The 26764-nt window shown below is 45.3% G+C and overlaps 1 protein-coding gene across 1 annotated transcript in view; it reads left to right on the forward strand.

Moving 5' to 3' along the window:
- The window catches only part of LOC129709602 (glutamate receptor ionotropic, kainate 3-like), a 593488-nt gene that overhangs the window by 300071 nt on the left and 266653 nt on the right, over positions 1-26764 (forward strand). Inside the window, exons 9-10 of the mRNA XM_055656054.1 lie at positions 6261-6374; positions 24428-24631. Coding sequence (XP_055512029.1) covers positions 6261-6374; positions 24428-24631 — 318 coding nt within the window. The remainder of the gene's footprint in view (positions 1-6260; positions 6375-24427; positions 24632-26764) is intronic.

Consider the following 26764-nt stretch of genomic DNA (forward strand, 5'->3'; position numbering starts at 1 on the left):
GATGAAGATGCTCTCCAAAAGGATCTCGATACTATGGTTGAGTGGTCACAACAATGGGGCATGCAGTTCAACCCTTCCAAATGTTAAACTATGCGTGTCACCAGAAAGAGGAGTCCAGGCGAAACATCTTACAATATACTTGGTGCCACCCTTGAAGAATCCAAACAAACCAAGTATCTTGGCATCAAATTGCAGAATGATCTGTGTTGGAATGGTCAGACTCATCATGCAACAGTGAAAGCAACAGGTGTCCTAAACTTCCTGAGGCGCAACTTTCATCATTGTTCAACTTCTGTCAAGGAGAAGCTATATTTCACCCTCGTTAGACCTCATTTGGACTACGCAGTTGCAGCATGGGACCCATACACAAAAAAAAACATTTCTTCCATCGAACGTGTCCAAAGACAGGCAGCTCGATTTGTTACTAACACCTATGAGAGAGAAGCGAGTGTCACCAAACTTCGGAATTCTCTGGGGTGGAACCCTCTCCAAGACAGACGTGAAGCTCACCGTTTGACCTGTTTTTACAAAATGTTAAATGGTCAGCTCGACATAGGTTACAAGACCTACACCAAACCCAAACCAATTAGGAGCAGACGAGGACATTCGATCCAATTTGTGATCCCAGCTACAAAGACAGATGTATACAGCAATTCGTTCTTCCCCCGCACAATTAAAGCATGGAATAATCTCCACCCAACTATTGTTACCCAACCAGACGCAACTAAATTTAAAGTAGCTCTTTCTTCCCAATAACCCTTTCTGGCTTAAGCCCTCCCTTCACCACCTCCAGTTTAAATTCAATTTGGAATATTTTGGAGGACCAAGAACCAAGGACCAAGAACCAAGGGTCTCGACCCGAAACGTCACCCATTCCTTCTCTCCAGAGATGCTGCTGAGTTACTCCAGCATTTTGTGTCTACTATTATAGGCCAAAATGTGTCGGCATTTGTAATTCAATGTTCCATTATCACATATGTGGAGCTGTTTTGGATTTGGTTTGTTTAGTTATTACCTCTCCCGTGGGGGAAAAACAGTTTTGTTTTGAGCTGCACAAAATATCAGGAGAATATCAAACGTGTCTACTTTTCAACATCTCTTTAAATATTGACACACTCCCAGTGACCTCCTGCAAACAATAACAGACTCCCAACCCCGCTGCTGTCTTCATGGTTTAGTGACATTGACAGCCACTGAAAGGATAATAAACGTGTAGATACACAACTGATACAGCAGAGAACAGAATGATTATATTTATCATTTCTCAGTGACCAACGTGATAGAACAATTCAACACAATGGCACTGGCACAAAATCTCCACGTAACAATGCATTTGAAAGATAGACACAAAATGCTGGAGTATCTCAGTGGAGTAGGCAACATCCCTGGATAGAAGAAATGAGTGACATTTTGGGTCAAGACCTAAATGGGTCAGCTGGGCTTGTATTCACTGGAATTTAGAAGGATGAGAGACAATCTGATAGAAACATGTTAAGATTTTTAAGGGATTGGACAAGCTAGATGCAGGAAAAATGTTCCCAATGTTGGGGGAGGCCAAAACCAGGGGTCACAGAGAGTTGTGAATGTAGAATTCTCTGCCACAGAAGGTAATGGAGGCCAATTCACTGGATGTTTTCAATAGAAAATTAGATTTAGAGTTAACGGAATCAAGGGATATGGAGAAAAAGCAGGAACGGGGTAATGATTTTGAATGATCATATTGAATGGCGGTGCTGGCTCGAAGGGCCGAATGGCTTACTCCTGCACCTATTTTCTATGTTTCTATGACCCTTTTTCTGACTTGAAACATCACCCATTCCTTATATCCGGAGATGCTGCCTGTCCCGCTGAGTTACTCCAGCATTTTATGTCTATCTTTAGCGTAAACCAGCATATTCAGTTCCTTTGTACACAATACATTCTAAAGTCTTTTTAATCTTCATCAATTCACTTCCGATTTCATCTTTCTTGGTGCTAATTTTAAATCGAAAATCCCTCATCTCCAGTTTCCTACTGAAAGAGCTTTATCGGATTTCTTCATTATTTAAAATACATCTAACCTTATCATTTCAAGCTTTTGAACATTGTTGCTATCACTCTGATAAACCTCTGCTGTAAACTTTACAGACAACTATACAGGTAGACAAAACTGCTGGAGAAACTCAGCGGGTGGGGCAGCATCTATGGAGCGAAGGAAGTAGGCAAAGTTTCGGGTCAAAACCCTTCTTCTGAAAAAGGGATTTGACCCGAAACGTTGCCTATTTCCTTCGCTCCATAGATGCTGCCTCACCCGCAGAGTTTCTCCAGCATTTTTGTCCACCTTCGATTTTCCAGCATCTGCAGTTCTTTCGTAGACAACAGAGAGAGAGAGGGGGTAGGAGAGGGGGGGGGTAGGAGAGAGAGAGAGGAGGGAGGGGGGGGGGGGGGGGGGAGGGAGAGAGGGGGAGAGAGAGGAGGGAGAGAGGGGAGAGAGAGGGGGGGGAGAGAGAGGGAGAGAGAGGGGGAGAGAGAGGGAGGGAGGGAGAGAGGGAGAGAGGGGAGAGAGAGAGAGAGAGGGGGGGAGAGAGAGAGGGAGGAGAGAGGGGGGGAGAGAGAGGAGAGAGGGGAGAGAGAGAGAGAGAAGGGGAGAGAGAGAGGGGGAGAGGGGGAGAGGGAGAGGGAGAGAGAGAGAGAGAGAGAGAGGGGAGAGAGAGGGGAGAGAGAGAGAGAGAGAGAGAGAGAGAGAGAGAGAGAGAGAGAGGGGGGGAGAGAGAGAGAGAAGGGAGGGAGAGAGGGGGAGGGGGAGAGAGAGAGAGAGAGGGGGAGAGAGGGGGAGAGAGAGAGGCGGGAGAGAGAGAGAGAGAGAGAGAAGGGGAAGACAGGAGCATGGGGGTCATTTTCCCACACAAGCCATAGGTGACCGGGCAATCTGAACCCAAGCACCAAGTTGTAAGTGGCCGAAGGTGCGCATCCCTCGGGACAGCCCGCACTCTCCCACGGCCATCCTCCGCGGACTGTGGGTCGTGTGGAGCGGAGGTGTGGGACAATGTCCATCCCTCCACAGTGATGTGATGGACGCGGGGGTCTGGACCAATCGCTGACAAGTCCCGCGCCCCGGCAACGTCATGTCCGTTATTGACTTTTCTGTTGAGCGGCAGTCGGTTCGTTGGCCTGTAGGAGACACCGCCTTTTGGGTAGGTGGCATTTCAACAGAGCGGCCATTCGGTGAGTTTGCTTTTAGGCGTCCCATCCTTTCGGTTAGTTGGCGCTTCATCTTCGTACTCTTTCGGTTTTGTGGCGTTTCGGCCTCGTTTCCATTCGGTTCTTTGGCTTCGACTTCTTTGCTTCGGCTTCTTGTCCGTCGGCGCCGCACACGTATGAATCTAAGGCTGTATCACAGAACCAGGATAGTTAGCTGTTCGAGCTCATGTCTCTGATCCGATTTCCAGTCCTCCTCCAGCTCTTTCAGAATAAGCCCCAGTTCTTCTCCTCTTCTGTCAATCCGGCCATGGGGAACAACAGATGCTCGAATCTTACATCGGGCACAAAGTGCTGAAGTAACCCAATGGGTCAGGCAGCATCCCTGGAGGACATAGTCTCCAATCTGAAGCAGGGTTCCAACCTAAAACGTCATCTATCCATGCCCTCCAGAGATGCTGCCAGACCGTCTGGGTTACTCCAGCACATTGTCTGGTACATCCTCTGGGCCTTCTCCAGAGCCAGCACATCCTTCCTGAGATATGGTACCAATAGTTGCTCAAAATACCCCAAATGCAGCCTGACCAGCACCTTATAGAGCCTCAGCATTACATCCCTGTTGTGTCTTTGCTGGTCTCTTCTTGGTTCAATTTGCACCATTCGACTGGATCACTCGGTGTGGGAGCAGACTCCACAATCCCACCACACCGGGGAAATAATGTTTCTTGTAAGTTCATATGTCTTGGTGAGTACCTAATATTGATTGCTCCTTTTAGTTTGGTTTAGTTTAGTTTAGAGATTTAGTGCGGAAACAGGACCTTCGTCCCACCGATCCCCGCACACTAACACTATCCCACACACTATGCACACATCAATTTTACCAAGCCAATTAGCCTACAAACCTTTGTGTGGGAGGAAACCGGAGCTCCCGGAGAAAGCCCATGCAGGTTACGGGAATAACATACAAACTCTGTACAGACAGCACTTGTAGTCAAGATCAAACCTGGGTCTCTGGCGCTCTAAGGCAGCAACTTTACTGCTGCGCCGCTGTGATCCTATTTGCATTTTCATGACATATTCTTCCCTGTGTTTACTAGTTTCCCTGGATCTAATGTCCTTTCCGTAATAAGGTACGCATTGGTTTTACTTGGTCTGGCAGCTGGGTTAAATGTACTATTGACTCAATTTTTATTTGTTCCTCCTTGCACTTTCTTACTTGTTTTTTCTCTGTGTTTATTGATTTTTATGTATCTAATGTCCTTTCTACAATAAGGTGTACATTAGTTTAACTGTTGTCTCGGAGCAACAGATATAATGTACAAAAAACAGAGGGAATAAAATCACACAAAAGGTGGAATTCTTAATACATGTTCAGCTCAGAGCCCGAAGGAACAAATCAGGCTGTGAGACCTCTAATCAACAGATAGATGTAACTTCCTAACAAAGGATTAATTGGATTTCTGTAGACATAAGGAACTGGAGATGCTGGGATTTTGCATTGAACACAAAGTGCTAGAAAGTCAGCGGACAGGCAGCATCTCCGGAGGACATGGATAGGTGATATTTTGGGTTGGGAACCTTCTTCAAACTGATGATAGTGGTGAAAGAAAGCAAGAGGAACATGGAGATGGGACTAACACCGGGAATGATGGTCACATGAGGAGAGGTTTGCTTGGCAAGTGTGGGTGGAGCATGGTCAGGGATGGAAAGATAAAATGATGCGAGATAAAGAGATAAGGAGAGGTGTGAAATATGAAGCTAGAGGAAAGGGGAGACAGAGAAAAAGGAAAAGAGGGTGGGGGGAGGAGAGGAGGAGGGGGGGGGGGGGGGGGGGGGGGGGGGTTGTTTGTAGGTTTGTTTTGTTACCTAAAATTGGGGAATTCAATTTCCATGTCATTGGGCTGAAGCTACTCAAGCAGAAGAACTGAACTTGCAAGTTATCTGTAGAAAAATGTTTTAGTTTAGTTCAGTTTAGCTTATTGTTGTTACGTACCAGGGTATAATGAAAAGCTTTTGTTTGCATGCTATCCACTCAAGGAAACTACTATAGATGAGTACCACCAACCCATCCACAGTGCACAGGTAAAGGATAACGTGTACAACATTCAGTGCAAGCTAAAGTCTAACAAAGTCCGATTAAAGGTCTCCAATAAGGTAGATGGGAGGTTAAGAACATACTCTAGCTGGTGAGAGGACAGTTCAGTTGCCTGATAACAGCTGAGAAGAAACTGACCCTGAATCTAGAAGTATGCTTTTTCAAACATCGTGTTGGGGGAAGGGAGAAGAGGGAATGGCCAGGCTGAGACTGGTCCTTGATTATGCTGGTGGAGAACGTACAAACTCCGTACAGACAGCACCCATAGTCTGGATCGAACCTGGGTCTCTAGTGCTTTAAGGCAGCAACTCTATGACTGCACCACTGCGCCGCCCTGCTCACAGCACTCGTTCCCAGTCAGGCTGTGTCTCACACTCCCATCCTTGGAGGCAATGGCATTAACCCAATGGAAACACACCTTCATGTTGTAGACCGGACCTGCTTTGTCCCGTTGCATCTTCTGGGATGTTTTTTGCCTGATTAGGAGACAAACATGACTCCTGGACTGAAATATGGGGGTGTAGGGAAGGGAGATCTTCAGTCTGACAAAGATCTCAGTCTGAAGAAGACTTTCAGTCTGAAGAATTGTCTCAACCCGAAACGTTACCTGTTCGTTTTCACCTAATGCTGCTTAACCTGCTGAGTTACTCCAGCACATTATGTCTATCTTCGGTAATTTTCACTGGTTTTATTTAGTTTATTGTCACGTGTACTGAGGTAGGGCGAAAAGTTATTTTTTGCATGCTACCCAGTCAGCAAATAGACATTACATGTATGTACTATAGATTATACTATATACTATATATTATATATTATAGTATTTACTATAGATCACCATCAAGCCATCCACTGTGTACAGATAGATCCAGATCCAGATTTCAAATTTCAGTTTACAAATATTACTTGCCAAATTCTCTCCATTACTCCACCCGAAACCCCTTCCATAGCTCATCTCAGTAAATTCCTGTTGTGGTCTTTTCTCTTGCAGGTTGGAACCTGGGATCCAATCAATGGCTTAAATATCACCGAGATGTCCAGAAGCAGAAGATCGAACATAACCGATTCGCTGACAAATCGCTCACTGATTGTGACCACAGTCCTGGTAGGTGACCCGGCTGCATAGTTCCTCTTCTCACCTTGAAAACATGAAGCAGAATTTAATGTAGTTTACAGATAAAGCGCGGAAACAGGCCCTTCGGCCCACCGATCTCGGAAAAAAACCCAGGCAGTCACAGTGAGATTGTACATAGACTGTACGGACAGCACCCGTAGTCGGGATCGAACCCGGGTCTCTGGCGCTGCAAGCGCTGTAAGGCAGCAACTCTACCACTGCGCCACCGTGCCGCTGTGCTTTAATTCTATATTAAAGTCAAATTCATAGAATCATATAGTGTGGGAACAGGCCCTTCGGCCCAACTTTCCCACTTTAGCCAACGTGTCCCATCCACAGTAGTCCCACCTGCCTAAGCTAAACCCATATCCCGCCAAATATGTCCTATCCAAATGTCCCAATCTAAATGTTTCTTAATCGTTGCGATAATACCTGCCGCGATGATCTACTCCGGCAACTCGTTCCATATACCCACCATCCTTTGTGTAAAAAAGTTACTCCTCAGGTTCCTACTAAAACTTTACAACCACCCCCACCTCACCTTAAACCTATGTCCTCCTGATCTCGATTCCTCTACTCTGGGCAAGAGACTTGTGTGTCTATGCATCTATTCCACTCATGATTTTGTACACCACTATAAGCCTATATTCCAAGGAATTCATTTCCAATCCTAAAATTAACAAACTCTTACTAATCCAAAAGTCAAATACAAATCTTTAACCGATTTCAAGCTTTTTAATCTATAACACTTGGAGAAAGAAAATCCATATTTTCTTCAATTAACTTCAAGTTATGATCAATTTAAGTCCATTGTTCAAAGAATCTGGCCAATTTCATTGAAATTCTAAAATTATTATTCATACTATTACACAGTAAAAACATTCCCATTTTGACAAATGAATCAATATCTATCAAAATACTTTAGACTGTAGGCTTTAGACTTTAGAGAGACGGCATGGAAGCAGGCCCTTCGGCCCACACCGAGTCTGCGCTGACGAGTGATGACCCCACACACTAGCACGATCCTATGCACTATGGACAATTTACAATTTACAATTGCAGAAGCAATTAATCTGCAAACCTGTACGTCTTTAGAATGTGGAAACCGGAGCACCCGGAGAAAAACCCACGTGGTCACAGGGTGAACATAAATCTCCGTACAGATGGCACCCGTAGTCTGGTTCGAACCCGGGTCTCTGGCGCTGTGAGGCAGCGACTCTACTGCTACGCATTGTGCCGCACTACAAAGCTTTACAATGTTATTTATTACATTTCTACCTTTGGAACAAATGGAAATAGGACAAACCTGATTGGTTCCATAATACATTATTTAATTCAATGTTAATTTTGCAGACTACCAGAGAATAATTTTGCTTATTTGTAACCCTTAGTACAACAGAGGCCAGAGGGTGGGAACTTTCACCTTGCTGAAGGTGAAGGTTGAAGACAGAAAGGACAAATCACAACTGAAATGTTATGGTGTTTTGTGATCCCTTCCCTACTCAAGAATCAAAAGTATTTAATATGCACTTGAACAATGAAATTGTTGCTTACTGCAGCTTTAATAGGCATATTAACACATCAACACAACAAATAAACAATAATACAATAAATTATAAGTTATTGTAGGTCACCATGCCATAATAATGTGAGCCAAAGTCCATAGACCACACAATAGTACACTACAGGAACAGGCCCTTCAGCCCATAATGTTTGTGCCGATAATGATGCCCATTTAAATTGATCTCATCAATCTGTACATGATCTGTATTCCTCTACTCCTTGCGCTTCCATGTGCCAGCCTGAAAGCTTCCTAAATACCAGCATGTCTCCACCACCACCCCTGGCAGTGCATTCCAAGCCTCCAAAAAACTTGCTCCGCACATCTCTATTAAACTTTCCCCTTCTCAACTTATAGCTGTGTCGTCTAGTGTTGGACATTTCCGCCGTGCGGGAATGGTTCTGACTGTCTACCCTATCTATACCTATCATCATTTTATATAGTTCTATCAAGTCTCCACTCAACCTCTGGACATTCCAGAGAAAACAACCCAAGTCTATCCAACCTCTCCCTGTAGCTGAAATCATCTAATCCAGGCAACACTCTGGTAAACCTCATCTGCACCATCTCCGAAGCCTCCTGATGCAATGCAGTGCAACCACTACACAAAGTTCGTCGTGTTTGATGCTGAGGTGGTGTTGTGGTTCGTGTTGTGCTGCCTGATGGTTGATGGAAACATAGAAACATAGACCTTAGGTGCAGGAGTAGGCCATTCGGCCCTTCGAGCCTGCACTGCCATTCAATATGATCATGGCTGATCATCCAACTCAGTATCCTGTACCTGCCTTCTCTCCATGATCCCTTTAGCCACAAGGGCCACATCTAACTCCCTCGTAAATATAGCCAATGAACTGGCCTCAACTACCTTCTGTGGCAGAGAATTCCAGAGATTCACCACTCTCTGTGTGAAATTTTTTAATCTCATCTCAAGAACATATAACAATCTTAAGGGATTGGGCAGGCCCGATGTAGGAAAAATGTTCCCTATGTTGGGGGAATCCAGGACCAGGGGTCACAGTTTAAGAATAACGGGGAGGCCATTTAGGACTAGATGAGGAAAAAAAAAATCCCCAAGTGATTTTTGAATGGCTCGAAGGGCAAATGGCCTACTCCTGAACCTATTTTCTATGTTTCTATGACCCAAAACATCACCCATTCTTTTGCTCCAGAGATGCTGCCTGTCCTGCTGTTACTCCAGCATAGTGTGTCTATCATCAACTTAAAAGTAAGATGCACACATTTTTTCCAATACTCTATCTGCTGCTGCTATGGAACCCTTTCCCTCTCTTTCACTTAGTTTTGCAGAGTATATCGACGTGCGCACTTTTACATCCTTTCAAGGTCTATTTAATCTATCTACGTTGAACGACAATCTCCCAACTTGTCTGTTTTGCAGAAGCCTTTCGTAGTTCATTTTCCCCAAACATAAATATTTGGTACCGTTTCTTTACTCCAGCTCCACATCTAATAACTGCAGGCATTTTTCAATAATGAGGTTCTGTTTGAAATTCCTGTATATATAACAGGACCAATGCTGACAATGAACCTAGAACAGTACAACACAGGAGCAGGCCGCGTGGCCCACAATGTCCATGTTGAATATGATGACTAGTTAACCTGCACGTGATTCACATCCTTCAATTCCCTGCATATCTATGTGTTATTTTAAAGTCTCTTAATTATGTCTGCCTCCTCCACCATCCCTGGCAGTGCATTCCAAGCACTCATCACCGTCTGTGTAAAACAATGTGTCTAGCACATCTCCTTCATATTTCGCCCCCTCATGTAATAAGCTGTGCCCTCTCATCTTCGACGTTTGGTCGGCACAGTGGCGCAGCAGTAGAGTTGCTACTTAAAGCGACAGAGACCCAGATTCGAACCTGACTACGGGTGCTGCCCATACGGAGTTTGTACGTTCTCCCCGTGACCACGTGAGTTTTCCCAGGGTGCTCTGGTTTCTTCCCACATTCCAAAGAGATTAATTTAGTTTTTTAAATTGTCCCTAGTGTGTAGGATAGAACTAATGTATGGGTGATCGCAGGTTCAGTGGGCCAAAGGCCCCATTTTCCAGCTGTAGCTGTAAACTAAACTAAACATTTTGAAAAAGATTCTGTCTGATTACTCTTCCGACACTTGTACTGTCACCAGGCACACAATGTGTGGCAATTGTTAAGGGGCAAGGGAGGGAGGAAGTGGATTCAAGATTCCCATCTCTAAGCCCTTTGTCTGGAACAGATCAGTGGCTTTGTGTTGGAAGGAACTGTAGATGCTGGTTTAAACCAAAGATAGACACAAAAAGCTGGAGTGACTCAGCGGGTCAGGCAGCATCTCTGGGGAAAAGGAATAGATGATGTTTTGGGTTGGAACCCTTCTTCAGACTAATGTTCCATCTTTCCTATCATAGAAACATAGAAACATAAAAAATATGTGCAGGAGTAAGCCATTCAGCCCTTCAAACCAGCACCATTCAATATGATTATGGCTGATCATCCAAAATCAGTACCCCGTTCTTGCTTTTTCCCATATCCCTTGATTCTTTTAGCTCTAAGAGCTATTTCTAACTCTCTTGAAAACTCCACTGCCTTCTGTGGCAGAAATTTCCACAGATTCACAACTCTCTGGGTGAAAAGGCTTTTCCTCTTTAACAATCCATTTAGTTATATTGTCTAGGGAAGAACTGTGGATGCTGATTTAAATTGAAGATAGACACAAAATGCTGGAGTAACTCAGCGGGACAGGATAGTGGGACTATGGATAGAAGGATTGGCTGACGTTTCAGGTCGAGTCTGAAGAAGGGTCTCGACTCAAAATGTCACCCATTCCTTCTCGCCAGAGATGCTGCCTGTCCCGCTGAGTTACTCCAGGATTTTATGTCTGCCTTCTAGTTTCCAGTGAAGAGAATTTTGAACACAATATCTGCCTCAGAGAATGAAACATCCAGGGGTGTCTGCAAGAAGTGAGAATATTCATAAAGGGATGATAACTGATAATTAATATTCTGCTATATGAGTGTGGCATTTGGAAAATTACAATATGATATTCAGCAGCATAGTATAACCATCTTTAAATCAAACAACATCTTCTTCTTTACTTTTACTTTTTATCTTTTTTTACACAAAGGGTGGTGGGTGTGTATAGAATGAGCTGTCGGAGGAGGTCGTTGAGGCAGTTATAGTCACAACATTTTTACGAAATATTTTGACAGATACCTGGATATGATAGGTGTAGATGAATACGGGCCAAACACAGGAAGGTGGGACTAGTGTAGTTGGGTCATGTTGGCTGGCGTGCTCAAGTTGGGCCAAATGGCCTGTTTCTACACTGTATGACACTGTCACATCATTAGCATGCTGAAATGAATGAGGTTATAGGCTGGCTCATCTATCCACAAAGCTTCTCCATCAATTACAAAGTGCTGGTTGGTGGACTATGATGAACATCTCAACACATGCCCCCTTGAGTGCAGTGCTAACAATTCATAAGAATCTCAATACCATCCTGGATAGTAGGCAACCCCAACCTCCAATGTCCTAAACATCCTGGGGGCAGCACAGTGGTGCAGCGGTAGATTTCCTAACTTTCAGCACCAGTGACACAGGCTCGATCCTGACTGCGTATGCTGTCTGCAGGGAGTTTGTACATTCTTCCCGTGCCTGCGTGGGTTTTCTCCGTTTGCTCCAGTTTCCTGCCACACTCCAATGACGTACATGTTTGTAGGTTAATGAGCTTGGTAAAATTATGAAATGGCCCTAGTGCGTGTGGGAATGTGCGGGGATCATTAGTCGAAGTGGACTAGGTTGGCCGAAGGGCCTGTTTGCGCTCTGTATCTTGAAACTAAACTAAACTAAATCTGCACCCTCTACAACACTGGTGTATTGTTCCTTCAGTGTGCACCATCTAGCAATATATGGCCGTATCTTAGACATACCATGTGGAATCAGGCCCTTCGGCCCAACTCCCTCAGGCCAATCAAGAAGTCCCATCTAAGCCAGCCCCATTTGCCAGCATTTGGCCCAAATTATTTTAAAAGTGTCCCATCCATGCACCTAGCATTTTTTAAATGTTATGCTATCAGGCAGCTCATTCGATATACCTACCACCCTCTGAGTGAAAAAGCTAGCCCTGAGGTTCCGATCAAATCTTCCCCACTTTCATCTTAAACCTGTGTCCTCTGGGACATGATTCCCCTTCTCTGGGTGAAAGACTCTGGGAATTCACCCTATTTATTCCCCTCATGATGTTATACATGTTTATAAGATCACCCTATAGCTTCCTGTGCTCCATGGAATAAAGCCCAAGTCTTACTGATGCAATAATTAAGAATTGCAATGATTAATTAGGAAATATTTGTGAAGGTAACATATTGAATTGGTTGCTACAAGAATGTAGATAAAGACATGACTACATTTTATTTACCGTATATGTCATAAATATAAACATGTTTTGGGGGGAAAGACACTACCATCTAGGGTGGCATGGTGGCACTGCGGTAGAGTTGCGGCCTTGCAGCGCCAGAGACCAATTTAGATCCTGACCTCGGGTGCTGACTGTACGGAGTTTGTACGTTCTCCCTGTGACTACGTGGGTTTTCTCCAGGTGCTGCAGTTTCCTCCCACACTCCTCAATGTACAGCTTTGTAGGTTCATTGGCATCGGTAAAACTGCAAATTGTCCCTAGTGTGTAGGATAGTGGGCGGGGTGATCGCTGGTTGGTGTGGGCTCGGTGTACCGAAGGGCCTGTTTCCGTGCTGTATCTCTAAACTAAACTAGTGTGTGATCGGGCGATCACTGGTCGGCACGGACTCGGTGGGCCGAAGGGCTTGTTTCCGTGTATCTCTAAAGTCTAAAGACATGCTGGTATACTGAGCCAGATTTGAAGTGGCCAAATTCAACATTGTCACTTAAAAATATAATAATGGAAACTCAAACATTTGTTTTCCAGTGAAAATTGCAATGTTGGAAAGGCACTGCCTCATACACCTTGCATGCATGTGTACGCAGTAGAAAATAACTGAGATTTGTCAAGATTGTCCAAAAAAATACACTTCAGAAGATATTGTAAATGCAGTTTATTTTTCGTGAAAATAACGCTTCTAAGATGTATGATGTAGATTATTAAGCCTCTGCCAGGATGAAAATGTAGTTTTAACAGAGAGTGAGAAAAATATTTCACATTTCCCTGAAGTAATCTACACGCCATAAACCTTTGAAATTGAGAGCGCCCTCAGTGGAAAATGCTGGCCGAGAATCTATTATTGTTCTGAAGAGTTGCCTGAATGGGATGCCCTGTTTATTTTCAGTATCAATTTTTCTGTTACAATGTGAATCTGCAGTTAGCAGTTCTCATCAAATAATCCAGGTACGACTTCAGAGAAAAGTGTATTGATTGTAGTCATCATGCTGAGAATGGTAGAGGTTACGGAGAGAAACATCCATTCCAGTAATTCAGTAAAACCCAATTCTGCTGCAGAGAGCCACAATTAATCTTTGTCTTAGCGAAATGTAACACAGCAAAAGGAAGGCAGGGTAATAATAAGCAGGTTAGCAACCTCAGTAGGGTTTGACATGAATACAATTTGTGCACTAATTCATCGGATAGAATGAGAGATCTTCTCCCAGTCGGTGTTTTCCTTTATCGACAAACTTAATGCTTTCTTGCGGGGATGACTGAGTCCGGTATTGCTTTAATAAATGCTCTGAATTCAAATTTCAGCAGTGACAATCTCTTCCAGCACAGGGTAGTTTCACCAACATGATTGTTGACAGATAGGGTGGCACAGTGGCGCAGCGGTAGAGTTGCTGCCTCGAGGCACCAGAGACCTGGGTTCAATCCTGACTATGGGTGCTGTCTGTACGGAGTTTGTACGCTCTCCCCGTGACCGCGTGAGTTTCCTATAGGTGCTCCGGTTTCCTCCAACATTCCAAAGACGTGCAGATGTGTAGGTTAACTGGGTTGTGTAAATGTTCCCTAGTGCGTAGGATAGAACTAGGGGTGTACGGGGTAAACACTGGTTGTCGTGGACTGATTGGGCCGAGGGGCCCGTTTCCATGCTGTATATTTAAACAAAACCAGACTAAAATGTTAAATAACTATTACACAAGAGCAAGTCATGAAACCAAAGCACCCTCAGAACTTTGTGTGCACATAAAGTAATACATTTGCTATTAATATTTCAGTGGACACAAGTTCATTTGCAACTGTTCTGGATATAAATGAGAAACTTTCATCCAACATGCAATTTCACAGCTTCTGAGAGAAACCTTAGTTGTGATAATGCAATTGTTCACATTTGGAGTTTCTGGTCTTTTAAATTGGGCTTGATGTTAATGGTCCTGACTTTTACGTTATCTCAAATACCAGGGGCTACAATGCCGTCAAGGTCAACGCTCCTTCAAGTCCAAAGGCAGGAAGGAAGTACAGAATTAGCATTTGAAGAGTTATCCTTAGGGGACATTGTCAAGCAGCAAACATTATCAAGAGCAGCAAAAATAGACTCCAGTATGTATTGAGCAAAAAACATAGTGCTGGGGGGACTCAATGGGTCAAACGGCATCTGTGGAATTGAAATGGGCAGGCGACGTTTTGGATGAAGTCTGAAGAAAGATACCAACCCGAATCATTGTCTGCCCATTTCACTCCACGGATGCTGCCTGACCAGTTGAGTTTCTCCAGCACTTGGTTTTTAATCAGGATTTAAGCATCTACAGATTCTCTCTTGAGTCCTCAACCATGCATTGATAGCTTTTACTTCTTTCGTGCCCATCATCTATGTTTCCAACGTCCGCACAGGCTCTTGCACAGTGGACAGTCTTTTTGTTTGCCACGCTAGATCTTCCAGGCAGCATTGTTCACCAATAAGTAGGCATCTTAGTAGGTGTGGCATGGATTGTACAGATGTTCCACATTCACATTCTGTGTCTGCCACATCTGCATAGTGCTCATATTGGTCTTGCTTCGGCCCATCCCTGTATGAAGCTTATAGAGGGACTTCCAGGTCTTCCAGTCACACCCGTGACCAGGTGGGAGCTGTTCCTTGGTGGGGATTGGCATCTTTACGTGGTGGTGGTGGTTTTCACTGCGTTTCTTTTCCCACAAGGCTAGTCTGGTTGCTTGAGGTGACTGTGACAGTGGCTGGACTGTATGGAGGAAGCTCTTCCTCGACCTCAGCCGTTTCGGGGATGGGTGATGGGAGTGACGGGAATGGCGGGCTTCCCCTACTTGCCCGCTACCTTCAGTTCTACCGGCGACTGATCTGCGGATTCCTGGTGGAGCAATACCGGCCAAGACATGCAAGCTATCCCCATCCATTGGTTTTAGGCAGCCAGTGCATCTGCAGCTGTTATTAAGGGCGGCATCAACTTTCTTCGCATGAGATGATCTCTCCCAAACATGACAAGCATACTCTGCAGCAGAGTAGCACAGCGCAGGAGCAGTTGACCGCAATGTGGATGCATTGGTACACCACGATGAGTTTGCCAGCTTGCGAAGGAGGCTGTTCCTCATCCTCACTTTCCCCTTCACCCTTTCGATGTGTTGCTTGAAGGAGAGATTTCGGTCCAGAGTGACCCCAAGATAGACAAGGTACTCACAGTGTCCCAAGGGGACACCATTCCATGTTAAGGACAGCTTCCTCCCAGCTTTATGATTACAAAGGTGGAACAGGCAAACTTGGGTCTTAGCAGGGTTTGTCATCAGTTGGTTGTCCTTGTAGTATTTCTACTGCTTTCACTGAACCTTTCATCTGCTAAAGTATTTTTAAGAAAAATAACCATAAAGTCACCAAAGATATATCATAATCATAATCATACTTTATTAGCGAAGTATGTTTTGCACCATATATGAGGAATTTGATGTGCCATACAGTCATACCAATAAAAAGCAACTGAACACACAAAATACATTTTAAAATAAACATCCACCACAGTGACTCCTCCACATTCCTCATGGTGATGGAAGGCGAAAAAAAAGTGAAATTCCTTCCCTTCTTCATTCTCCCGCAGTCGGGGGCCTCGAGCCTTCCGTTAACATGACAATCTTGGCTCCCGTGGCCATCGGTCGGGCCATCCGCGTCTGGGCGATCAACCTCCCGCATCGGGGGGATCTCATCTCCCCCCGTGCTGGGCAATTGGACCCTGGGTTGGGGCTGGTTAAACCTCCTGCGACCCTTGATGTCCTCCCGACAACAGTCTCTATCCGAGACTGCGAGCTCCTCGACGTTGGAATGGCAGGCCACGGTTGGAGCATTGATCCCAGGCAAGGGATCGCAGGCTCCAATGGTAAGTCCTTGGCCCCACGGTGGGGTTCATAGTCATTCTCGAGCAAGGCCTCCAGCTCCTTGATGTTAGGCTGCAGAGCGACTGGAGATACGATCCGGAAAACAATCGCATCTCCGGTAAGGTAAGAGATTGAAAAAAGTTTTCTCCGACCCCCCCCTTCCCCCCCTTCCCCCCCCCCCACATAAAACAAACCAGAGAACATTGACACATACTTTTTAAAACACACAAAAGATAACAATAAGATGAAAAGATAGACAGACCATTGGCGAGGCTGCCATCGCTGACAGCGCCACCAGTAAGGCAAGGCAAGGCAAGTTTATTTGTATAGCACCATTCGTGCAAACAGCAATTCAATTCATTTACAGGAAAGAAAAAATAAAATAGTCAATAATTAAAAATTGCAAAATAAGCAATATGACAAATGTATGAATAATAAAACAACGTCAATTAAACAATAAAACGATTTTAAAGAGCACATAAAAGGGTTAAAATTAGACGGTTAAGATTACTTGCATGTCGGGTTATGGACAGGCTATAGTAAACAACAGTGTTTTTAGGCCTGATTTAAATGCGCTTACAGTCTGTATAGACGCCATGGGTCCCTACTCTTCGACCCATGAATCCACACAGACCATCAGCCACCCATTTACACTCATTCTGCATAAATTATTTTAAAATGGTGTCCCACCCACATTCTCACCACTCTCCCCAGATTCTATCACTCACCTCCACACCAGGGGCAATTTACAGAGGGCCAATTAACCTATAACCCCATGCGTCTTTGGACTGTGGAAGGAAACCGGAGCACCTGAAGGAAACCCACACGGTCACAGGGAGAGCATGCAAACACCACACAGGTTGCACCTGAGGTCAGGATTGAAACTGGGTCTCTTGTGCTGTGAGGTAGTGGCTTTACTAGCTGTGCCAGACATAGTTTTGTGAAAGTATATCTAGTTCTGATGAGATTGAAGATAGAATTAAGGAGTTATGCTGACTCCAGAGAAGTTATTCAAACCGTTGTATCCATGCCTAGTCTTTGAGGGGCAATCTCTTGCTCTCGAGACAACATTTTCCCAACTCTGTCAAAACAGTTGCAAATTAATTTGTGTTCACTATTATAGTCATTCCCACAATCACACTGCTGGTAGAGCTGCTGCCTCACAGTGCCAGAGACACAGATTCAATCCTTACCTAAGGTCCTGTCTACGTGGAGTCTGCAGGTTCTCCCTGCGGCCACATGGGTTTCCTCCCAATGCTCGGGTTTCCTCCCACATTCAAAGATGTGTTGGTTTTATGGGTGAATTGGTCTCTGTAAGTTGCCCCTAGTGTGTGAGATGAGAAAGTAGGAGAACATAGAACTAGTGTGAATGGGTGATAGATGGAGGGCCTGGACTTGGTGGGCTGAAAGACCTGTTTCCACACTGTATCTCTGAAATAAGAAGGATTGGGTGTGATCTTTCAAGCCCATTTGATCTACCCCATTCTCACTGTGCTTGTAAATAGGGAGTTCCAGATTACTAGCAATCACTGTAGAAGTAATCTTCCTTACAAAACCCTGCATCTTTAGGTCTTTATTTTAATTTGCGTCTCCTCGTCCTTGAAATTAATCACTAAATTTAAATTCATACAAGAGTAAGATGAAGGGTCTTGACCCGAAACGCCACCTATTCCTTTACTCCAGAGATGCTGCCCGACCCACTGAGTCTGTGGAATTCTCTGCCTCGGAGGGCGGTGGAGGCAGGTTCTCTGGATGCTTTCAAGAGAGAGCTTGATAGGGCTCTTAAGAATAGCGGAGTCAGGGGATATGGGGAGAAGGCAGGAATGGGGTACTGATTGGGGATGATCAGCCATGATCACATTGAATGGCGGTGCTGGCTCGAAGGGCCAAATGGCCTCCTTCTGCACCTATTGTCTATTGTCTATTGAGTTGCTGCAGCATTTTTGTGACTATCTTCACAGAATTCAAATGCTGCATATAAGACATGCAGCTGGATGTTTATTGGTTACTCAGTAAGATAAATTATAGACTGTAATAAAGGTAAGCTTTAATATATTTCTGAGTAATATTGAAGGATAAAGTCCATCATGTTACCCTCTTCCTGATATTTTTGAGCATGTTCATAACTGATGAGGGGGCACAGCAGTAGAGTTGCTGCCTTACAGCGCTTACAGCGTCAGAGACCCGGGTTCGATGCTAGCTATGTGTATTGTCTGTCTGGAGTTTGTACGTTCTCCCCGTGACCACATGGGTTTTTCTCCGAGAACTTTGGTTTCTCCCACATTCCAAAGACGTACAGGTTAACCATATAACCATATAACCATATAACAATTATAGCACGGAAACAGGCCATCTCGACCCTTCTAGTCCGTGCCGAACACATAATCTCCCCTAGTCCCATATACCTGCGCTCAGATCATAACCCTCCATTCCCTTCCCATCCATATAACTATCCAATTTATTTTTAAATGATAAAAACGAACCTGCCTCCACCACCTTCACTGGAAGCTCATTCCACACAGCTACCACTCTCTGAGTAAAGCAGTTCCCCCTCATGTTACCCCTAAACTTCAGTCCCTTAATTCTCATGTCATGTCCCCTTGCAGCCGGGGGGGGTGGGCGGGGGGGGGGGGGGGGGGCCCCCTCTCCCGCTCCCCAGTCCCTGCCTTGTCTCTCCTGCCAACTATCCCTTTGACCGCCGCTCCTTTGCGGGAATCGCAGGTTTGTAGGTTAATTGGCTTGAAAATTTAAACATTGTCGCTAGTGCAGGATAGTGTTAATGTGTGGGAATTGCTGGTCGTTGTGGACTCAGTGGGCTGGAGGGTCTGATGCCTGTAAACTAAATTTGCAGTAAACCTCTGTCTCTGCACTTCCTTTCCCTCTGACTATGAAGGTAATAAGATACCATTCTCACCAAACCAGAGGACAGCACACCACACCATCCTTACAGTCTCAAATGAAAGTCATTCATCAGAAAATGACAGATGGCCTGTTTGCAATTTACCACCCATTGATATTACAGGCTGGCAATTAAGAATGTGCCCTTGATTTTCCAATTGGTGGCTGAGATCCCTAAGCAAATGGTTCCTCTTCAATAAATTGTCAAATCCTGCATGAATTCTTGCTTAAAGGAACTGTCACCACTCGCCATTCTTTCTCAGAGTATCTCATCCTTCTGCCAACCATCCACTACCAGTGCCCACATAACTAACGTTCTAAGTCATTGTGTCCACAAACACCATGGCATCACTGGCTGATGATGAAGCTGCTCCTGGCATTTACAGTTCTTCTCCTTTCCAAACTAAAGTAAATAAGCAAGTTCGGTATTCCGACTGCACATGCCCAGGTCATAGGTCACTGTAGATAAACATTGGATCAAACCAGGTCTCCCGCACTGTGAGCGCTGTTGAATTGCTACTGAAGTTAGCGACACTAGTTCTCCCTTTTCCACTGGTCCATGCAGAAGGGCGGCCAGACGTGCCCATCCCTGTGGCCCTGGACTTGCAGCCGGGGCGGTGGGGGGGAGAAAGCCCCTCTCCCGCTCCCCAGTCCCTGCCTCCTCTCTCCTGCCAACTATCCCTTTGACCGCCGCTCCTTTGCGGGAATCGCAGCTCAACGATTCCCATCGCTGCACCGACTGTGGCCGGAGCTCCAGGTCCAGGGAGAATCGTACCTACCCTCCCCCGCTGCTGCTCCGGTGCCGGGGGGACCAATCGACAGCCACTGGAAAAGGCGAGAGGCAGAGCCGACAGTCACCTCCCTCACCTCCCCCCCCCCGAGGTCACTCTGTGACCTGTGACGATGCCGAGGGATTCGGGTCCCATTCACTGTGGGGGAGGGCAGGTGCCATTCTCCCCAGATCCGGAGCTCCGGCCTCAGTCGGTGCAGCGATTGGGATCGTTGAGCAGTGGTTCCCGCAAAGGAGCGGCGATCAACGGGATAGATGGCAGGAGAGAGGAGACAGGGACTGGGAAATGGGACAGGGGCTTTTATTGGGCTGGTGTCTGCAGGATAGTTCCGCTGTCCGGTCGGTCCAAGGCTGTCGGTCGGGCGGCGCTTCTCCTCTGCGCTGGCTGTGGGCCGCCGCTACTCCAGTCTCTCCCCCTGTCTCCCACTCACATCTGCCCCCACTCTCCTGCTACCTGGCACCCTCCCCCCCCCACTTCCTCAGATTAAATATATTTTTACATATGAATACATTTTACACTTATTTTTACACATAAATCATGAATAAAGATAAGAAGTTACATACAGTTTATACAGCCAGCGCTTCGTTGACTTTTTCTTTATAGCCAGTGACCTTTGACAAATCCCATGATTCCTTGTGTTTTTCGTAATACCGAATTCGCTTATTGTCAAATCTTTCATCAAATTATCATTTCTTCAAGGGCGGCACGGTGGCACAGCGGTAGAGTTGCTGCCTTACAGCAGCAACAGAGTAGTTCTAGTTTCCACCCACACTCCAAAGATGTGCCGGTTTGTTGGATAATTGGCTTTGGAAAAAATTATAAATTGTCCCCAGTGTGTGCAGGACAGTGCGAGTGTAAGGGGTGATCACTGGTCGGCACGTACTCGGTGGGCCAAAGGGTCTCTTCCCACGCTGTATCTCTAAGCTAAACTAAACTAAACCAAACCAGCTTATTACATTAATAGCTGTAAAATCTTTAGAACCTTCAAGGTAGGCACTCAAAAATACAATACTTTATTGTCTCACACAACACAAGCCATTGATTTGGTTAAGAGCGTGAAGTAATTCTTGGAATCTTGCATGAAGTTTATTTGAACTGATGGAACCTGATCAGAACAAATGCTCCAAATGTTAACTCCACTGTGGTAGACAGAAGCTTAACAATCTGCATCAAAAGCTTTGTATCTAATCACCTTTACTCATGCTATTCCCACAGTCATATAGTTCCCCAGGTCTTTCATCTGCCTACACAACATTTAGCTATCATAGTTTGATTTTAAATCGTCAAATCTCAATGTCTCATAATGTTGTGTTTAGGTTAATTTTATTTAGTTTGGAGATACTGCATAGAAACAGGCCCTTCAGCCCACTGAGTCCATGCCGGCCAGCAATCACCCCGTACACAAGCCCTATCCGACACACACGAGCGCTAATTTACAATTTTACAGAAGCTAATTAACCTACAAACCTGTACGTCTGTGGAGTGCGGGAGGAAACCAAAGCACCCGGTGAAAACCCACGCGATCTCAGAGAGAACGCACAAACTCTGCAGTACAGACAGCATCCATAATCAGGATCAAACACAGGTCTCTGGTGCTGTGAGGCAGCAACATTCGCAGGACCGTCGCACCTCAAGGCGACCACGAGGTCGCTTAATTAGCGTGCCAAGGACACGTAAGTGGGACAGGGGCTTACCACTGCACCACCGCGCCTCCCTGCACCACTGTGCTTCCCCTGAGTGAGTGAGTGTGTGTGTGTGTGTGTGTGCGTGCGTGCGTGCATAGACCTTTCTGCTCCTCTTTGCACCAAGCGTGAAATGCTACCTAATCTCCTTGATAATTGACCCCCTCAATGGAAAATAATCAACTTCTGTCCTTACCATCTCATTATGATGAAACACTTTTACCATATTGTCCATAACTAGAGTTGTTTGCATAAAAATGATGAACAGGCAGAACTTAGTGAATTAACAAAGGACGTTGTACAAGTAAATTGTTGAACTGGGATTAGAAAATGAAAAAAAATGATGAAACGCATAATTATCTGTTAACTCCAGCAGTGCTGTAGCCATTGGCGTGGGTTACAGCTGTCAGGAATAAAATAAATAGCTCGGACATAAATGGTTATGGTTTTGCTTGATAACTTTTATCAACAACTTAGTAGCAGTCTAAGTAGCTTAGATGGGACGTCTTGGATGGCCTGGACAAGTCTTGCTGTGGGACTCTATGATGAAATGCATTCTATTACATTAACGCCTGGTGAGTGTCTGACCAAATGATATGAAGACTGGATAATCCAATTTTAAGCAACTGACTCACCAACACCCAAACAATCACCACTTATGTTTCCCCCTCTTTCCAGTGACTCACTTGGATGCGCACCCATTTATACTGTGCCCCCCCCCCCCCCCGTCCCCTCCCCTTTCACCTTTATCCCTTTCTCTGGCCCCACATTTCTCACCTCTCCTCTCCTCATCTCACACCTTTTTGTCTCTTCCTCCCTGACTTTTGTCCACTGCCCCTTCACCTGCATCTACTTCGCACTGGCCTGGTTTTGTCCCACCGCTACCTCTCTTCCAGCTTTCTCCCTCCTACTTTTGTTAGTCTGAAGAAGGGTCCGGATCAGAAACGTCACAGATCCAGGTTCTCCAGAGATGTTGCCTGATCCATTGTGTTATTCCAGCGCTTTGTGCCTTGTTTTGTTACTGTCATTCCATGGTGCTCCCTCACCTTCCTCATTCATTGGTTTATTTTAAACTGCCCGGTCCATCATGGGAACTGACCTCCCCACCATCAAAGGGATCTTCAAGAGTCGCTGCCTCAAAAAGGCAGCCAGCATCATCAGAGACCCACACCACTCTGCCCACAATGACGCATTCAAGAGAGAGTTTGATAGAGGTATTCAAGAGAGTTAGATAGAGCTACTAGAATCAAGGGATATGGGGAGAAATTCAGGAACGGGGAACTGATTTTGGATGATCAGCCATGATCATATTTAATGGCGGTGCTGGCTTGAAGGGCCGAATGGCCTACGCCTGCACCTATTTTTCTATGTTTCTATGTTTCTATATTTCATTCCAGCCATCGGGAAGAAGGTAGAGGAGCCTGAAAATATTAATGTCCCGGTTCAAGGGCAGCTTCTTCCTGACAACCATCAGGCTGTTAAACACGCCAACCTCCAAATAAGCTAGTGCGCTATTAATGCTTGTTAGAAGATATAGATATATGTACAGAATATTTAGCGGGTGAGGCAGCTATGGAGCGAAGGAAATAGGCAACGTTTTGGGCCGAAACCTTTCTTCAAACTGAAGAAGGGTTTAGCCCCGAAAAGTTGCCTATTTCCTTCGCTCCATAGACACTGCCTCATCTGCTGAGTTTCTCCAGCATTTTTGTCTACCTTCAATTTCCCAGCATCTGCAGTTCCTTCTTAAACATACAGAATATTAGTTGTAGATTATTATGGTGTTCACAGAGTACTATGCTCACATATCTGCTATGCTGCCACAAGTAAGACTTCCATTGTTCGATTTCGGGACGTATGACAATAAAACTCTTGACTCTCTCTCGACTCTTGAGGAGACGATCATCCACACCATCCGCTAAAATTTTGTTTTGCAAGCATTGCCCGCCGAACAGTGCCATGCTCCAGCTACTGTGGCACTAACGTTAACAATGTCTAATTTGTTCATCCCAAAAGGTAATGAACTGATTGTTTGAATGTCTAGAAAGAGTGGTGTGCAAATTTGTTTCTCTCTTGATGCCATTGAAGGAAACCAAATTTATGTTGTAATGTCTTTCTGCTGACTGGTTAGCATGCAGCAAAGGATTTTCACTGTACCTCGATACACGTGACAATAAACTGAACTGAACTGAAAATTAATTTCAAATTGAAGGTTGCTTCTCCTTTCTTACAAATTGTACTTAAATAATGTCATTAGAAAATGGCTAAACTGTGAAAAGGCTACTGGTGTTGAGGGAATGCTTCTGTTCAGGTACAGTAGCATGTTGGAAGGAACTGCAGATGCTGGTTTAAACTGAACATAGACACCTAAAGCTGGAGTAACTCAGTGGGCCAGGCAGCATCTCTGGAGAGAGGAATGGGTGAAGCTCCCGGTCGAGACCCTTCTAAGAGTCTCCACCCAAACATCACCCATTCCTCTCTCCAGGGATGCTGCCTGTCTCGCTGAGTTACTCCAACTTTCTGTGTCTATCTTAGATACAGAAGCCTGATTCTGTCCGTGTGGCCATTTTGAAGGGCGATATCATACAGCAATATTTGAACTTCACCCGGAGAGTTTATAAATCTGAATAAATGAGGCTTGACGTGCATAATGTGTGCGAGTCACTTAAATAAGAGGAAACTACTATCTAATTGGCTTCAAGCTAATTTTAGAACTTAATAAAGCTCTCACACTCAGTCTTGGTAATACATTATTGTCACTCACATAGGTAGTCTGTATCCAGACTAAATGTTTTCAGCATTGAGAATGACCTTGACAATTAACTGTTGCTAATCTGACAGGAGGAACCATATGTCATGTTCAAGAAGTCTGACAAGCCACTCTCTGGCAACGACCGCTTTGAAGGGTACTGCATTGATCTGCTGAAGGAACTGTCCAGTATCCTGGGATTCGTTTACGAAATTCGACTGACACAAGATGGAAAATATGGAACTCCTGATGAGAGAGGCCAGTGGAACGGCATGGTGAAGGATCTCATTGACCATGTAAGTAGAACGGGGATAAGGTTACACATCTGTGGTCTCTCCTGTTGTAAATGTGGATACATTACTGAAGCTTTGTTGCACTCATTCACCCTTATGCTAACATGCTCAATGGCTCAATGGTACATCCTTGGCATAGTGACGCAGAGGTGGCATGGTGGTGCAAGTGATAGATCTGCTGCCTCACAGCGCCAGAGACCCGAGTTCGATCCTGATTACAAGTACTGTCTGTACGGAGTTTGTGTGTTCTCCCTGCGACTGTGTGGGTTTTCTCTGGGTGCTCCGGTTTCCTTCCACACGCCAAGGTTTGTAGGTTACTGCCTTTGGTAAATTGTCCCTAGTGTGTGTAGGACAGTGCTCGTGCACGGGGTAGGTGGAGGCAAGAAAATGCCAGAACAAATCAGGGCCGGCAACTTATGACCTCAGGAAGGGTTCAGCTCATAATGGCACATTGTTGGCTGGGGAAGGTGTGACAACAAGAGGGGTACAAGGATGCGAACAGTGGAACTGGTAGGATGACTAGGCTGGAGGGAGAGGAGGGGTGGGAGAGGGGGGAGAGGAGAGAGGGTGGGGATGCAGGAGCAACTTGAAATGAGATAAATTAATATTTACATCAAAATTCGTTAGACATTCTGTTACACTTGTACCAGACATGGCATTTAGAGTTGTTCAATTTAGATCACCCTGTTCTAGGAAGAACTGTAAAGAACGCAGAGACGATTTACGAGAATGTTGCCAGGACTTGAGGATGAAGCTATTGGGAAAACTGGGCAAGCTAGGATTTTAATCCTAAGAGCGCAGGAGGCTGAGGAGTGATTTTATAGAGGTGTATAAAATCACAAGGGCAACAGATAGGGTGAATGCACAGTTCGTGATGCTTCAACACTGCTCGATGGCCTTTGTCAGCAGTGTTCTGTCAGGGTGGTCCAAGTTAATCTGCCTCAGGATCAGCCACCTGGGGCCTGGTAACTTCACGCCATCTTGAGGTTGATTAAACCTGCGCTCGGGGGAAGGGTTTGTGGTGAGCATGGGCAGCAAGCCAGATCAAACACAAATCCAGATATACCCCAATAAAGAGTTGAATTAGTTCTATGTAAGTTTGTGTAAGTGCTTATTCCCTTCTAAAAAGTGTAGGAAGGAACTCCAGATGCTGGTTTAAACCGACGATAGACAAAAAATGCTGGAGTAACTCAGCGGGACAGGCAGCATCTCTGGAGAGAAGGAATGGATGATGTTTCGGGTCGAGAAACGGTCTGAAGAAATGTTCCAGAGATGCTGCCTGTCCCGCTGAGTTACTCCAGCATTATGTGTCTACCATTCTAAAAATACAGGAAGAAATTTATACAATTTACAACAAAGGTAAGATATAAGCTTAGGTATAGAACAGTAGAGCACAGAAATAGGTTCTTCAGCCCACAATGCCCATGCTGAACATTGGGCCAAGTTAAACCACTTTTTTCCAGCACATGATCCTAATCCCTCCATTCCCTACATATCCATATGTCCACCTCAAAACCTCGTCAATGCCGCTTTCATAGTGCCTTAACCACCCTGGCAGTTTGTTCCTGGCAACAGCCACTCTGTGTAAACATGTGACCCACACATCTCCTTTAAACTTTGTAACATTGAACAAAATCAAAGACTGGCTCATGAAAAAGCTGTCATCATACCTTCTTCACTGGAAACATTGGCTATGCATTAAAAATACAAGTATTCATTCATTATTGTTGAAAACATTAGCGACGCAGTGGTGCTGGTTTCCGACGGGAACGGTGACGGACGCACCACACATCTCTGTCCTCCAGTTCCTGCGGACCTCCGCCGCTGGAAGTATAGGATTTTGGTGTGTGTGTGCTTTATCATCATTCCTTACAATGCTGTGTACGACAGAGATCGCAACTTCTACTGAAGTGTGGATGGCCATTGGCTCGCTAGAAGCTCATCCGCCTTTGACAGGTCTTGTTTTTGGACCTGCTGGGGGTCCACAGCCCCCTCCTCACCTGGCAAACCAGGCGGGGGAGACGGTTTAGTTGCCAAATATCCGACCATGGAGCAGGTAGCATGGGATTACATGGTACCCGTGGCAGGGAGAGCTCCCCCCCGCCCCTCCCCCCGACCTGACAACAAGTATGATAA

This window comes from Leucoraja erinacea, chromosome 26, assembly GCF_028641065.1.
Source record: "Leucoraja erinacea ecotype New England chromosome 26, Leri_hhj_1, whole genome shotgun sequence".
In the NCBI taxonomy this organism is placed as follows: domain Eukaryota; kingdom Metazoa; phylum Chordata; class Chondrichthyes; order Rajiformes; family Rajidae; genus Leucoraja; species Leucoraja erinaceus.